The following is a 17275-nucleotide window of genomic DNA, read 5'->3' on the forward strand; positions in this document are numbered from 1 at the left end:
CCTAAAACAAAACATACATGGTAATTTAATTTACAGAGAATAGAGGGTGCACAAGGTTTATTATGCACCACTATGTAATAAAACATAGAGAACTAATTTCTCAGCTATAAAACTAGCACATGTTTAGCACGTTTGCAATTTCGTAAAGCACCAGTTTCCAAATAATACATAATTGACAGACATCTATTAACTTAAGCATTGCAATAGGAAACATCAAAAAGAATCCTGATTGCAGATAAAGAAGAAATAAATGGAGTAAAAATATTCAATTAATGAAAATTATCTATAATTTTAATTTTTTTTAATGTTCATTAGAACTTGATGCTGTACCAATATTAATTTATGGCAACAAATCCTGCAAGATAATTTAGTTTTATTCAAGCAAAAGACCTGCAACTGAAAATAAATGGAAACAGAATTAGGATATTTCTGAGTTATTAATCCATGAAATCCAAACCTTTACAAGTTAATGCAGAAATTATGTTCAAAAACAAGGTGCATCAAAGAATATTAATCTGATGAGAAGAAGATAATACAAGAAAGATAAAACAGCATCACTGGGCTAAGGTGTCAGATCATGTCTCCTCACTTCCTACAGTGCTGAAGGAGGCATTTCAAGCCTGATAAAGACATAATAATAAATATCAAGTAAATGATTTTTCATATGCTTTCCTATATGGAGTAGAGATAAGCACATAAATGGTCTGTTGACAGAACCTGAAAATCCAATCATTTTAAAATCAGTGATAGCATCGCATCTAAAGACAAGCCTACTCTTTGGCATAGATGCAGTGACTGAGTAAAGAGCACCATCACCGAGGTGGGTGAAAATGGAGTCAGCAGCATGTCGGACGCTATTTAAAAGAAAAACTTTCTTTTTTTTTTAAACGTCTGCATTTTATTCATTCCATGGGAGCGATAGAGAGAGTTAGAAAGCAAGACCTTCAGCAGACAAGCAGGATGAATGAAGAAAATTATCCTGTTTTTCATCTGAGCTTCCAGCCTCTAAAAGAACATCCTGGATTTTGAAAGTATTGAAACGGAGTCTTTTTAGAAACCTCGGCGATAAAGTAACGATCTAACTTCTCTAAGGAATACAAACAGAGGCTTAGTCATGTTAACTCTGCTAACTGCTACTAAAAGGTGATAAAGACAATAATGTATTTCAGCTATAACTTTGTTTTGTTTTTAGAATAACAGTAAAACCTTGTTTTATGGCGACTGCTCTCACACAGTGGTGTGACGTTGCCTCTGCTCCTATTATAAATAATGAATGATTATTCAAAATGCATTTTGAATGATGTTCCCATCTCCTCCTGTGTTATAAAGAAATCCATACATGACTTTATTCTTGGAATAAGGTGACAGAAGTTAAAAGTTAGTCTGAGAGAGTGCTAAGGATCTGCAAGGATCTGCTTGATTTAAAACGAACACTGAATTTATTTTTTCTGCAATCCCTTTGAGAAAAACAACCTCCACTTTGTGATTTGGTTTATGCACGACTCTCTGTTCTGCGTCATCAGTGGTGCTTTTGTGTTTCGTGGCTCGCCCAAAGTGACCCTGGAGAAATTAGATAAAAGACTGAAACGATACTACTTACACCTTCACTGAACTGTGTGACAGCCTGCTGTAGTGCGCATAATACATCACTGTGTGCTCTCACACAGCAGTGAGGTGATCAACTACCTCACCGAGAACTGGAGATATGATTAATGTGATGAAGGGTTCTCCGTCTTGACACAATAAACTTGATGCAATAAGACCTCTCCACTTCACCCTGGCTTGTAAAACGAAGCAACAACCCCACACGACCCGATGCCTTCTGGTTGGACCAAGAAGCAGCAGGCCGGGTGGAGAGAACGTTTCACAAAATACCGCCCTCCCCCTACTCCCACCAACTTTTAAACTGCACATAACCTTCTGGCTATCAGCAATACATTCCACATTCTTCTTCTTCAAGACGAACAACAACCCTGCCCCGAGGTGTTTTATCCACTGAACAAACCAAACTGTCTATGAACAGGCTGCACAGAGCAGAGCAGCTACAATCTATAAGTCCTCGTCCAACATGTCAGCAGAACATATAGCCTAAGTAGCCTTCTTACTGCCCACACATGCCACAGTAAGCCATGACTGCATTGCACACAGGATGCTGAGTGCATGTTGAGGAGGGGAAGGGACAAGAAGGGTGAGGCAACCGGCTGATCATGAGAATCATATGAGGCACACAAACACGGGCCTCACATTACCCTGCAGGCCAGAAATCGTTGCCCATACAGTAATCAATGAAACTTGTCACACTGACCAGTTGACTTGGTCATTTTAATGGTCTGAATTAATTGATTTGACCCTCACTGTAAGGTCGCACAATTATCTGACTGCAACTGCAATGGGTGGTAAAACAGCTGGGCAATGAAATTACAGTGAAGGTAACTGCTTGGTGCTTGTAGCCTTTACAATATGTGCATCATTTTATCCCTGTATGCTCCAAAGAGGCATCTTTCATCGATGTCAAAATGGGTTAATAACCCTTGATGTTTAAAAACATAAACAAGACTGACGGGAAAAACAACTGAACATTTGAACTTCAGCTCTGGCTGGGTGTGACCGGCCAAAATAACATCTAGGGATCTTCATATTATAGGTTCAAGCAGCCGAGGAAGACAAGAGGGATAAAAGGTTGTTGAAAATAGGCCTGGGCTGGTTTCTGGTGTCAAGGAATACAAAGATTACCAAAGGCTATGGCTTCAAAACTGGTACATGTTTTGTCATGCCAATCTTAAAGGTTTAACATTATTTTAATGAACTGTATAAGAGACAGTCGGAATGACTAGAACGGTTCCAAAACCGGTCCAAATTTTCATTAAAACATTGATAGACCACAGAAAGTGCTGGAGTGATTTGAGTTTTTTTCCCCAGATGATTAGAGCTGCCCCTCCCCCACATGTTGCTGCATACTGCCCATCAGCTGACAGAAAAAGTCAGCATTATTTCCTGCATTAACAATAAAAACACATTTCTAGGAATATTACCAGTCGCAGAAAAAGGTGAGCAGTCATATTGTGGGAAACGAACGAAGCACAGCCACCAATCACTCCTAATGAAGTAACTGAAACAAAACAACATCTGGCAAGCCTTGAGTATCGTGTCTCTTAAGAGATTCAACTGCAGCAGGTATATGAATAATTAACTGGCTAAAATCAAATAGTTACACTCCCAGTGCTTCACTGTAAACAAAACAACATCAAACATCAAGTAAAATCTACTAATAGACATTGACTGTATTTATTCCATAACTTGGTTTATGTCTATGTAAAAAAAAAAAAAAAAAAAATCTAATTACATACATGGTAATGATATTAGAACTACAATGCTCAAAACTATTACCTGGCTCTTATCATATTTACATTGCTTAATAAACTAAAACTTTCCACACACAAGAGGGGTAAACAGTTAACAATGAGTAACAGAAATGCAAATAAGACTATGTAATATTATTTCAACAGTCATTTTACAGACAAACCTGTATTCAGACGAGTGAAAACTTCTACACTTTGCCTTATATTTACACTGCAGCTTACCACTATGCACGCCACTCAACACTCAGGAGTAAGATGGAAAATTTTAAAACACTAAGACAGAAAAACAGGAGCCACTCAAGGCAAACACGCATTACTGACATTCCTGTGCCTTATTATCGCCATGCCCCTTGGTACTTAAACAACACTGATCACCTTGGGAGCAAAGCTGCCTTCACTTCACACCTGAGCACATACATTGTTGGAATGCGAATGGCCCAGTCTGCAAGTTAAAAATAAGAGCGCATCAAACCTGCCACATAATGATCAGAATTGGACCAAAGAAATTTGTTTACACGCGGAAATCCAAGTCATGCGCCACCGTTTCCATAAAACACTGCAGTTTGTGGGTCAGTGTAACGCTACACCCACAGCCTGCCCCGTGAAAAAAAAAAAAAAACCCAAGCTATACAATGTAATCTAGAAATCGCATCGGCCTACCGAGAAGACCACTGAAAATGACATTTCATGTGCTACAGATTCTATATTGCGTTGATCGTATACGCACGTCAATCCCGTTAAATCATTTTAATTGGCCCTACCTAAGACGAAGGGGGCTTAACCTACATATAAACAATGCAGTTCACACCAACATATGATTAGCCTGTGATGGTGCCAAAAACAGTGCGTAAAATTCAAAGGGAGGGATTTTTTTTTTTTAATTCCATTTGGGAAATGGTCCTGTGGGCTTCTAAATGACTACAATCGACCAAAACAAGTCATTTCATTGATCACATTTTCATTCAGAAAATTTCTCCGAGCGTTTTAGATCATTAACCTGAGAGGAAGGGGGGGAAAGACCCTTGGAGAAAACATCTCAGTGTTTCTAGGGGAGATCATTTCTTTCGTCGCTGATGCGCTCTGCCAACCAGCCCCGGTAATTATCTGTTATACACAGCCGTCCTGTGGGGCATCTCTCGTCGGAGTCTTGCGACGCGAAAATAAACGCCACGATATTTGCAAACAATGCGCTCTGCGATCAAGCACCAAAGCTCAAGATGAGCGTTTTGCAAACCCGAGGTGTGTTTCACAGCTTTGCCAAGCAGCCTGGTAGAGCATGTACAACCACCAGCAGCAGAGACCCCTTTTTTTTTTTTTTTTTTGTTGGCACGCTGTAGAAGAGGGGGAAAAATACCCTTACGATTCCTGCAGACCGAACCAAACATAAAGACACCAAAGCAGCCCTGTTTGTCCACTCCCAGGCCACCGTAAAGAGAAATAACGTGTTGAAAATACCTTTTTACATCGGTAGGACCGTTCTCAGGCGTTCTTTACCATCCTCCTGCTCATCTCACAGCCTTCGGGACGCCATGTTGCAAGCTTATGACGTTAGGCTTCCTCACCCCTGACCCACATTTGAATAGAAACCAGCCCAGAGCGCAGCAGAAAACACACACACCCCACTGTGGGAGGGTTTGTCCACTTTCTCAGACACAGACCCCTGGCAACTTTACCTGCAACATGGCAGGACAAGAGAAAAAAAAAAGAGAGAGAGAGAGAGAAAGGGGGGTTTTTCTGGGCGGGCTTTTTATTCCAAGGACGCCACTTATATTCTGTTGCAGAATAACACAAACATATATCCCAGACATGATAATTAGGTGTTGAAATATAGTGGTTCCGTAACAGAGGCACGTGAAAATAAACATAAAAGATTGCCTGTTAGAGCAATTAAGGCAGCTTCGATCCCAGTTTAACAACAAATGTTGCAAAATCATTTGTGGTTTTGCAGCATTTGTTGCAAAACCACAAACTTTAGCAAAATGTGTTGCTAGAGTTTAATTACACAGATCTCATTAGTGGACGTTTGAATGTCATAAAGTCCCCCTTTCAATACACACACTGAAGCAGCTAGCCTAATTACAGCTGTTATATTAGTGGTAACCTTTTATTGCATAAATCTACCAAGCTCTGTGACAGTGCATAGAACAAATGTTTATCTGTCCTTTACCCCCTTTTAAATAATTATAGAAGAAATGAATCATACGAATGCTGGGGTTCAAAGACTGGGCACCAGATGTGCGGAAGTGTGACGATGTTCAGGCTCCTCCTCCCACAACAGCGACCCTCCTCCAGCCAATAGAAACCTGGATGAACCCTTAATGAGTTTCGGTCCAACCCAGTCTTTTAAGGTCTGTATTAGTGATTCAAATTTCGTAAACAAACCGCACTTCATTACTTTCTCAATTGCTCAAAAAGAGAAATGGTGACTTTATTTTATAAAATAAATTCAACATATTAAATCTTCTGCTTTTGGCATTGTTTTGAATATTATGGCTGCGTGCCAAAGCTCTCTCCTGACCCCGTGTGGTCAGGTTCCAAATTACGTCTTCGGTGTACGCTCCATAATGCATCTTTCTGCAGCGTCAATACGCTGTTGAAAAAGCAAAAAAAAAAAAAAAAAAGAAAAAATTGTACACATGATATTTCAAAGAACACATTCTTATTTTAAAAGCCTCATTTCTTAATTACTTAACTGAAAATATTATACGATATTTTTTAATCTACTGGCCAAGAAGCACATATTTTACAAATAACTAATGCAGAACCAGACCATTAAAAAAATAAATAAATAACTGCACAGTTACACATGATTTCAGTAACGGGACCTAAACTACATGGAAACATTTTACAGATGCGACAGATTTGGTTTCCTCAGGTTAGAAATAAAGGAGAAAAACTTTGCATGATATTATTAAATAATGAAAGAGAAATTGTAGCAACCTCTTTGATGCAACACTTCAACTATATTGTGTTGAAATTAAAAATCAATAGAGAAAAATAGCACAGATGATTATACATTAGTGTGGGTACCACATAAAAAGTATGGATGAAGAGTTTTAATGTGTTTTTCATATATACAGAGTAAAGTGGCTTTTACTGAATACAACTCTATACTTTATGTGACTTTTAAAACAAAAAAAGTAAAATAATGTTTTTAAAAAAAAGTAAATTACACAAATCTGCATTTAAAATTCAACATAATCTCTGTTGTGGTAAGAAGAGTCTAATAAAATGTGAAAATATATTAAGTGTCTTTACATTTAATTGAAAACACAATGTAATATGAACAAGTTCACCACAAACAGCAACACAGAGAGATAAAGTCTTACAGATTATGTCAAAAGGATGCTTTCTTAAATCAAGATCAAACTAAAATAAAGAATAAATGCAAAAGTAGTTATATGTTGTGACTGGATAGATGGACTTTAAATATAGCTACAGTTTAATTAATTTGACAATTTAGGTCCCACAGCTGCTTAAGCGTACATTATTTTATTTGGACAACTAGGCCATTTTGAAAGCAGCAGAAACAAATTGTTTTAAAAAGCTTTAAATGGCACAGCTAACTCAACTGCTCATTGCCTTAAGAAGGAAATCACATATTCTTGAAATTCTTATTTTATTAGACTTCTGTATAAACTACACAACTTAAAATAAAATGCAATGTGATCACTACTCAGTTTTAATCTCCATTGGACATTGAATAAATCAACCTATCAAGACCAGCTGAAATATGGAACAACTTCCAACAAAAAGCACACAAGAAAAAAACAAAACAAAACAAATATGGCAGTTAGCAAAGAATGCTGACCTAAAAATCCATCCAACCTCTCAACTAAGCCGGGTCTGGATGCTTAGTGGGGCCAAGCTGTCGGTGAAGTAGCCTTTAAAGAGAGAGCAGAAGAGTTTGGGTCAGCAGGCCGTTTTACAACGCAAGACACAGCTGTCATAAGAGCAAAAAATGAAAGAAAGAAAAGCTCTGAACTGTGACATTAAGAAGGCTTTCAGTATGATTCTGATTGGATTGGGTTATTTTTCACTTTATATTTAACTTACCTATTCTCATTCGTACAAATTGTTCTTCTGTCATATTGTATTCATTTGTAATTTAGCTTAATTATCCTAGAAGTATTTCAGATGTACACAAAACAGCAAATTTGATAGGTGAAGTTTAAACGTGTGATAAAAAATTGTCTCTAAACAGCCTAAAATTGATTAAAAAAAAACAAACAAAAAAAAAAACACACTATCAGCACCTCACCTGTTTTTACAACAGGGTCTCCACACTGTGGAGAAGAGCGCCACTCTCAGCGCTTTGCACCCTCTCAAGTACAGAACAGGGGTCAGAGCGGCGTTGACCCTGGGCAAAATGCGAAGAGGATCGGTGCCTTCATTCCCAAAGGTGTAGCAGATGGTGCCAATGAAATTACAGGCGATAATATGACAGAACAAGGGGATCCAGGCCGCCAGGAAAAACACAGCCACCACCAGAATGAGATACACCGAGGAGCGCTTGTTGTCCCTCTCCTCAGAGGGCGGCTCCCTGCCCAGCTGGAAGGTGGCGATGATAAACAGCCTGATGTTCAGACCTATCATTATAACCACAACGAAAATGTTCCCGATAAATGTACCGATGCTGGTGATCTTAGTAGCTGTCCCTATCGGGACCAGGTTCTGCACAGCCACAATGAAGAACGCATAGAACCAGTAGGCGAAGATAACTGACAGGGTTCTGTTTCTGGTCATGCGCTGGGAATATTTAAAAGGAGATGTAACGGCATGGTACCGGTCCGCCTGCGCGGCCAGGATGGCCATGAAGGAGAGGCCAAGAAACGTGGGCACAATGTAAAACGTGCGGGTTGGGGACTGGAAATGATCTTTCACGTCGAGCACGCCGGCGTAATAATAAGAGACGCCGGTGCAGATGTCACTGAGGCAGGTGCTCAGCATGTACATGAAGCGGTTCTCGCTGCGCAGCGACCTGCTCAGAAGGATGGAGAGGAACACAGACACGTTCAGGTAGATGATCGCCGCGCCAAGGGCAATGCTGAAAAGAAACAACAGCACGTTGCCAAAGCTCGTCAGAGGCAACACAGGAGACAGAACATGGCTGAAGTTAGACATAAGTGCGGAGAAAACGCCTCAGAGCCTCATGTCGCAACAAAGTCTTATTGAGGGAGCTGTAAGGGAACAGCAGAGGGGCTGCCCTCTCATCTGACTTATGTAGATGCAGGAAGGGATTAACCTCAGCGAGCTTAATTCCCTTGAAGAATAGTTTCTTGGTAAAAAATAGACAGGGAGCAGGGACTAATTAGTGGAAGTGGTTTATATTCCTTTATTTAAACAAATATATGAATCTTTTACCATCATTCTTGTACCTAAGATACAGTGCTTTGAACTTCAGCAAATTCAGTTTCTCAGCACAATGCAGGTGTTCTGTAAATGAACAAACAGCATCATGAAGTCCGATGAAGACAGCAGACAAGTCAAGAAGAAAGTTGTGAAGAAATGTAAAGCAGGGTGGGGTTATAAACCCATATATCTTAAGCTTTGGACATTTTACAGAGGTCAGCCCAGTCCATCACCTGGAAATAGAAAACACTACTACACTAACTGCTGATGTTCTAAATCGTGTCTGCACAGCTAAACTGACAGGCCAGGCGGGAAGAGTGAGTGGATAGCCGGCTCATGGTGACTCTGGAGAAGATGCAGAGATCCACAGCTCAGGTTTGAGATTATTGTCAAGACGACTAAAAAATACACACTCCATGAATTTGGACTTTATAGAAGAAAGCCATTTTTACGAATAAGCTATATAAGACCACAAGACCATAAAAAGGACACAGTAAAGCTGCTGCAGATGTAACCAAAATAAAATATTCCTGTAGCACCTGCGCTTCATGACACCAGGGTTATAATGACATCCCGCAGGTCAACACATATCCATGTGTGAGAATGGCTCATTCAAAGTTCAGAACTAACTCTAACTGAGAACAGACAGGAAGACAACAATTGCTTTGTTTTCTTTGATTTTTGCTTTAAATATGTTGTGAGTTGACTGTTAATGTTCTTGCAAAAAAATTACATCAGTCTTGGACAATGTTTCCAGCTCCATTCACCTCACCACTACAGAGCTGGACAGCTCCTATACAGTGACCAGCTGCTGCATCCTAAACACACAAAACACACAACATTACTGTTGGTCATTCCTTCTATCAGCTATCAGACTGTGCAACCATCACTGCTTACAGTCTGCTGCACTGAAATATAACCTTGAATATAAATGCAATTTTTTTTAACCTGGAGACTGTTCATGATTTACATCTAACTTTTATAACACAATCCACTCCGTTACATAATTGAAATGCTTGTGAAAATCCATCCATCTTCTTACACCCTTGTCCCTTAATGGGGTCAGTAGGGTTGCTGGTGCCCATCTCCAGCTAACGTGCCGGGCGAGAGGCGTCGTCACCCTGGACAGGTTGCCAGTTTGTTTCAGGGCAACACAGAGACACACAACCATACACACACACACTCACACCTAGGGACAATTTGGAGAGGCCAATTAACCTGACAGTCATGTTTTTGGACTGTGGGAGGAAACCGGAGTACCCGGAGAAAACCCACGCATGCACAGGGAGAACATGCAAACTCCATGCAGAAAGCCCGGGGCCAGGAATCGAACCCAGAACCTTCTTGCTGCAAGGCAACAGCTCTACCAACTGCACCACTGTGCAGCCCTTGTGAAAATCCTTCTGGTGAAATGCTTTAGTGTTAAACCCACTGAAAGAAAGAAACATGTCTTGTGCGCCCTCTTGTGGCCGCAAAGCAAATTTATCTCAGCAATCAACTGAGTGGTTTTGTGTCCTTCAAAAACACGGAGACAGCAGGTTCAAATCCTGGCAGTGGCAGCAAATGATGAACCAAAAGGTATTGAATTACTGTACAATTTTAAGATATTTACACAACACATGATAAAATGTGTATTTGTTAGGTCATTAAACATGATGGTTTGAAAAATGCATATAATGTACAATAGAAAACAAAACGTGTTGTGTCAATTTTACAAGTGTCCCTTGGAGTTCTCATCTGCCCCATTGCTCATCATAAACACAAAAACAATACAATTCATAGGTGTCTGTCTGTCTGTCTGTCTGTCTGTCTGTCTGTCTGTCTATCTATCTATCTATCTATCTAATTAATCACCCAGGCACACATACAAATCTACTTGTTGTAAAACAAGCAGATTTAACAGCTTTAACTTTTAGTCATAGTATTTGTAGTGCTGCTTCAAAGAGAGTTGATTCAAACCTTTGCGAAATAAAGCAAAATGTGTGAGAGAGAGAGACATTGTCTCCTGCTGCTCCTCCGCTGCTCCTCCCGCTGCTCTTCCGCCGCCTCCCGCTGCTCCTCCGCCGCCTCCCGCTGCTCCTCCGCCGCCTCCCGCTGCTCCTCCGCCGCCTCCCGCTGCTCCTCCGTCGCCTCCCGCTGCTCCTCCGTCGCCTCCCGCTGCTCCTCCCGCCTCCCGCTGCTCCTCCGCCGCCTCCCGCTGCTCCTCCGTCGCCTCCCGCTGCTCCTCTGCCGCCTCCCGCTGCTCCTCCGTCGCCTCCCGCTGCTCCTCTGCCGCCGTCTCCAGAGTCTGCCGCTGCTCCTCTGCCTCCCTGTGCTCTGTCCTGCCCAGTCTCCCCCCAGCAGGAGACTGGGCCTTTTGGGCTCAGTCTCCTGCTGGGGGACTTTGCCCCCTGCATCAGTGCCGCCCGCCGGACCCGCCTCCAGGGTCCACCTCTGTCTACTGGATCATTTCAGTGGAGATTTCAGACTGTTGCAGGAAGCCGGAGTGCCCGGAGAGAAACCTGTCAAATCTTTTTACCTTTTGTCCTCTGGTGTCTGATCAATTCCTTTCATAAATGTAAATGAATCCGTTGTTGGACATGTCTTCACTGCAGTTGCTGTCTGCAGTGAAGACATGCTCATTGTCTGCCTTCATGGTTTGTTCCCCTTTCATTACATAACAGTAGAAGTCTGTCAGGTTTGGATCCCCACAGATGACGGAGGACAGGTGGTACGTCTCCGTCCCACATTCTGCAGGGACATCGATGGTCTGAGTGACTTTGGTTTGGTGCTTCCTGGTCAACCTGTGCAGAAAAAACACCAGGACCTTGTTATCGGTCAGGCAGTGTTTTTTCTGCCAGGGTGACCCGCAGCCTGAACAACGGCGTTTGCAAGCCAAATCCAACCAGTATTCAAGCAGTATACTAATACTGGTTGAAAATAACACCGGTGGAAGGGCAAGCATGGCGCCATTGTTCAGGAGCCTGAGGGAAGTGGCTCCACAGTTAGAGCAGGAGTCGTTGTCGTACAACTCTCTATCTGTGTCGCCGCCAAACGAATCCATCCAGACCAGCACAGACTCCAGCAAACTTTTTAAGTCGTAGTCCTTTCCCACGCCCGATGGCAGCTTCTTCTCCTTCAGCTCCATCAGAACTGGGGAAAGGTCTTTCTGACTAAAATGTTTGCCGGGCTGACGGACAGCTGAGAGGAGGAGACTCCCACAGCAGGGGATGGACGATGCCTCCAGAAAAATCCTTTCCTTTGCTAGACACCGCTTGGTGACGCTGAGGTTTAGGATGCTCTGGAAAGCAGCGTTCACCCAGCTGTTGTGGAGCTCATCGGAGAACTTGAAGTAGTTCTCCTCGGCTTGTCCTTGTCCTGCAGATGTCCTCCCTACATCCAGCAGATCCGACCCAACGCTATCTACTGAATTAACGTCAGGAGAACAGGAAATCTCGACATTAACGGAAACATTTGCATTTAGAGGTGGATTGTTGAATAAATTAGCAACTCCGTTATCTGAAATACAAAGTTCCCCATCCGGGGAACTTTGTATTTCAAAGGACCCTCTGAAAGTGCCCTTCAGAGGACTCTCCTGTACGTAAAGCGATGGGACCAACGAAACTAAAGCTTTGGCTGTCACTTCAGCCACAGCTTTAGCTGCGAGATCAGCCGCAGACAAATCTTCCCCAGCCGGGTTAGATTTTTCTGCGACTGAACTCTCACCCTCACACTGTACCATCGTCTCCGAACAAACCTCCCCAGCCGGGTCGGTTTGTCCGGAGACGGTACTGTCGTCCTCTGTACCGTCTCGTACAGAGGACGAGATGGAGTCCGAGGTCCCAACATCCATCGCCTTTTGAGAGCAAACCTCCCCAGCCGGGTCGGTTTGCTTTTTGGAACTGGATGGAAATCCTCTCCAAAACGGATCGTCCTCTTCCTCCTGATCGTATCCCTCGTTGGAATCTTTCCCTGGAAAAAAACGATCGCACACTTTCTTCATCCCGGTGGTCACGGCATATCCGATGCCCCAACCAACCGGGATTATCAGGGGAACAAGCGCCGATGCAAAACTAAACATTGTTGCTCTACACAAATCTGAAACTCTGGATCCTGACTGATGCTTAGAGATTCCAGCATAAATGCATTAGAACTTCTTTGATCTACTGTGATGTCATAATGTCATCTATGACCTCATCAGTGAGCTCACTGGACTTCTTGCGCAACATCTTGCTTCTGATCGTTGCTATGGAAATGATCAGATCAGTTCTGCATGACTCAAGCTGACATAAATACTTAAATAAAATGTTATAATTTTATTCATTTAAAATGAAGAGATTAATAGATTTGTATATGATTTAATTTTTGCTTTTGTGGTTCTCCATACCTGCTTTGGTATAAATGGTCTGAAGCCTTTTATCCACTATTATTTTTAATTACTGTTAATTCATTAGGATTATTCATGTATTAATCATTGCACAATGCTAGAAACAGTCTGGGACTTGTTATATTTATTTGTATTCATTTTTGTAGACAATTTAATGCTGTGACTATTTTACCAAACATAAGAAACAAAAGCAGAAGAGCAATCTAGGCATGCACTTATACATCCTTTTATTCAGGTCCAGAACCCAGAAGTTCTTGGCTTGTGTCATTCAGGAGCCTTGGTGATAAAAAGGCTTCATGATTGTATTTCAAAGGCAGATTTCAAGAACAAGAAACCCAAACTGACCCAAACTCGGGCAAGAGTTTGGGTCAGGTGCTATTTCACGATGTAGACGTGTGTAGGAATCTCCACATTGTCAGTAACACAGACAATGTGTTACTGACACAAACATACACCTACAACATAGGTGTATGTTTGTGTGTGTGTGTGTGTGTGTGTGTGTGTGTGTGCGTGCGTGCGCGCATGTACAATGCTTGCTACCTTTCTGTGCACAATAGTGAATATGTATATTATATATATATATATATTTAATTTTTTATTTTTTTGTCATAGTACCCTCAAAAATTTAAAACTACTTTCACCCCTGCTCTGAACTAAACTAAAAGCTATTATGAGATAAGGTAACTGCTACCTAGAGCAAAGCTGACAGCTACAAAAACTGAGCTGAAAGCTACTTGGAGCTAAAAACTACTCAGAGTTAGCTGATAGAAACATTAAGATTGGCTAATAGGTATTCTAGGTCATGCTAACGTCTACAAATAGTTAACTCACTCAGAACTCAGCTAACATGTACTAAGATTTAAACTAACTGTTACTGTTATTTAAACTAACTGTTACTAACTGTTATTTAAACTAACTGTTACGCCTAGAGCTACTTTGAGTCCAGCTAATAGCTATTGTGCTCCATGCTAGTATTTATTTAGAGTAAAGTTAAAAGCTACTCCAACCAAACAAACAGCGACTCAGAGCTCAGCTAATGGTGACTCAGACATAAGTTAACAGTACCACCTGCTTTTCCACAAATAGCTTCTCAGATTTAGGCGAACAACTGTTTAGAGCTAAAGTAACAGCTACCAACAGCCACTCAGAGCTAAGCTAATGGCTACGTGGATCAAAGCTAGCAGCTACTTCAAATGGTGTTGTTTTAAGCCTAAGTTTCCACCTTCTGAGGAAACCTGAACCTTTCAGTTTGAACAACTACATTTGGACTATTTTCTATTGAATTGAATTTTATTTTTAAAGTTATGTTGCTTTTTGTTTTTCTGTTTTTTATTTGCATTTGTTTTTTGTGCTCTGTGTAACATATTGACTTTTGTAATTGTTTCTTTTCCTTTATCTTTTTTCCACTTTCTATTTAATTTCAGAAATATCAAGACCTCCTGTTTCTCATGTAATTTTACATGAGAAACTAGGAAAATTAACCATGAGAGGAAGTTTTATTCAATGTGAAAACTAAAATGGGAAGTGGTTTAAACTAGCTTTAAAACTGTGTAAGGACAAATCTGTACATTGTCTCAATAGCATATTTAGCAACATAGCATTTTATTTTTTCCTACATAGTATATCCTACTAAAACATGTAAATTATTGATTTTCACTAAACTTCTTCTTATCAGTTGTTTGATTTTATTTGTTACTGTGTTTTGTATTTATTCTTAAAAAAGGGGAACTTATTATCTATCTATCTATCTATCTATCTATCTATCTATCTATCTATCTATCTATCTATCTATCTATCTATCTATCTATCTATCTATCTATCTATCTATCTATCTATCTATCTATCTATCTATCTATCTATCTATCTATCTATCTATCTATCTATCTATCTATCTATCTATCTATCTATCTATCTATCTATCTATCTATCTATCTATATCTATCTATCTATCTATCTATCTATCTATCTATCTATCTATCTATCTATCTATCTATCTATCTATCTATCTATCTATCTATCTATCTATCTATCTATCTATCTATCTATCTATCTATCTATCTATCTATCTATCTATCTATCTATCTATCTATCTATCTATCTATCTATCATGAATCCCTTCCTCTCTGGAGGTTTGTCTCATTCCTAACCAACACTGTCCAGCCTATAAAAAGCGGTGAAAGCAGCTTCTTTCCTGGAGCTCCAGGATGCTCCTCAACAGCACCGTCCCTCTGTCGGTGGGCTTTGACCGCCCAGAGGACTTTCTCGTTTTCATCTTCCACATCCTGTTCGCCACCGCCGCCGTGCTGGTGGCCGGCTCAGTAGTCATCGCGATCCTATCCAACCGGTCCCTGCGAGGCCAAAACCGATTCATCTTCATGCTTAACACCAGCATCAGTGACACTCTGACCGGCTTCTCGGTCTACTACCTCGGCCTCTTCGACGTCCAAGAGGGCTACCCCTCCAGGAACGGAACCTTCTACATTTTGCCGTCATTCCTCGGTGTTAATGTCCTCACCTTCCTTTTCGCTCAGTTTGACCGCTACTTTGCCGTGTGCCACCCTTTCTTTTACAACCGTTACATAACAAGGCCTGCTGTCATTTCAGTTTGCGGGTTCTGCTGGGTCTACACCTACTCGATCCTGACGGCGCAGAACTTGGTGCCCATCTCAAAGGCGGCTCAGATGAACGCGTTCGGTGTGATGACCCTGCAGGTCATAGTTCTCATTAAGGTGCTCATGACGGTCAAACTGTACGTCATAGCCAGGAGCCAGCTGGTGAGAGAGGCGCCCAGCGCGGACAGGAACAGCAAGAAGGAGTCTCTGCGCATCATTGTGTTTGTGGTCATATGTTTCCTGGCTCTGTGGAGCCCGTCCTTTGTTAACATCATTGTCCGGCAGCTGACTGGGAAGGGGCTCAGGTTCAGGAATGAAGCCACCAACCTTTTTGCCACCATGGCGCGGATGAACGCGCTGGTCACTCCGGCCGTGTATCTGTGGGGGAGCCCGGCGCTGCGGGGGGCGGTATGGAGAACCGTGTGGCAGAAGGTCTGCCCCTGGAGGAAGGGGAGGAAATGAGCGTTTACATCAACATATGTTTTTATCTTATGTGTGAGACGTAAATCTAACACAGTGCATGCTCTCTTACAGAGTGGCCTTTAATATGACCGGAGTGACCTTTAATGAAGCACCTTCATCATCAAAGCTATAATAAAGAAGATATACTTCCCTGCAAGTATTTAATCACCTACAAATTAACACGACTTCCCTAAAAATGCATTTTTTATGCCTCTCGATGGACTGTATGAAACGAAAAGCACAAGGCAACGCTCAAAATGTTTGCTAGTAAATAATATGGATTTTTAAATGTGATTGTGTTGTTTTAAAGTGCAAAAACAGTCAAAAATCAGTTTCCCGTTCTGCTGTGACATGTTTACTCATTTACCAACTTAATATCCAGTTGGATCTAAGTTGAATATATTTTGCAAAAAGTTCAAGAAACGCTTTTGAAATATTTAATTTTGACAAATTGCTGTCCCGTTCGTTTTGTCGAACTAATTTATTTATTTATTTATTTATGTTAATTTGGTTACGTTAAAAACGAACAAATTGTGGATTCCCAATGTGAACGAACATGTTTAAATCTGGCAAAAAACTTTAAACTATACCCAAGCATTTTGATTACTGTAAGCATATTTAACGGACGTGCCGACAGACAGTGCCGGTAAAAGCAGACATCTATTGAAATAAGAAATTACAATTTGTACAAAGTGAAACATTGGTTCAAACTTACGCGCCTTCTCGCCGGTTGGATCAAAATGTCCAGTTTTGATCCAACTGAACACTGAAAATGTGCAGAAAATGACCAAAAAACACAAAACTTTACGCACCAGATAATTTGTCAGTTGTGTATGGTTCGTATTAAATTATCATAAGAAAATAACAAAATGAAGACATATTATCTGATGTTTCAATTCAACTCTCGATTACTGCTACTTCACATGCTGCACTGAGAAAATAAAATAACTAGCAGAAAGCGGAGAAAATCCGCGACACCCAACCAAAATTGTTGGGTGTCGGATAATGTGGTGTACAAAAAATAGCTGATTCATTCCCGTCTGAAGATTCAGCACCTCGGATAGCTCCTGGACTCCTTCCACCTGCTTGAAGACCTTGAATAATTTTAAGTTAGCTTAGCATAC

At 41.1% G+C, this 17275-nt stretch overlaps 2 protein-coding genes across 3 annotated transcripts in view; one reads left to right on the top strand and one right to left on the bottom strand.

Moving 5' to 3' along the window:
• Positions 1 to 11482, bottom strand: part of hic2 (hypermethylated in cancer 2) — a 29188-nt gene extending 17706 nt beyond the window's left edge. Inside the window, exons 1-2 of one of the 2 annotated variants that reach the window (XM_081610789.1) lie at positions 10671 to 11482; positions 7171 to 7243 (exon numbers count right to left, since the gene is read on the bottom strand). The gene's annotated coding sequence lies outside the window, so the exon portion shown is untranslated. Of the gene's footprint in view, positions 1 to 4814; positions 5950 to 7170; positions 7244 to 10670 lie in introns of those variants that run through there. The other variant, XM_008418120.3, reaches the window with a different exon arrangement.
• A 3446-nt stretch (positions 11483 to 14928) lies between these two features.
• Positions 14929 to 16606, top strand: LOC108166558 (uncharacterized). Its single transcript, XM_017306534.2, has one exon. It carries the CDS (start codon positions 15282 to 15284, stop codon positions 16149 to 16151), a length of 870 nt encoding a protein of 289 aa, XP_017162023.2. The 5' UTR covers positions 14929 to 15281; the 3' UTR covers positions 16152 to 16606.
• Positions 16607 to 17275: the final 669 nt, after the last annotated feature.

This window comes from Poecilia reticulata, chromosome 9 (genome assembly GCF_904066995.2).
Source record: "Poecilia reticulata chromosome 9, P_reticulata-male-v2, whole genome shotgun sequence".
NCBI classification, from domain to species: domain Eukaryota; kingdom Metazoa; phylum Chordata; class Actinopteri; order Cyprinodontiformes; family Poeciliidae; genus Poecilia; species Poecilia reticulata.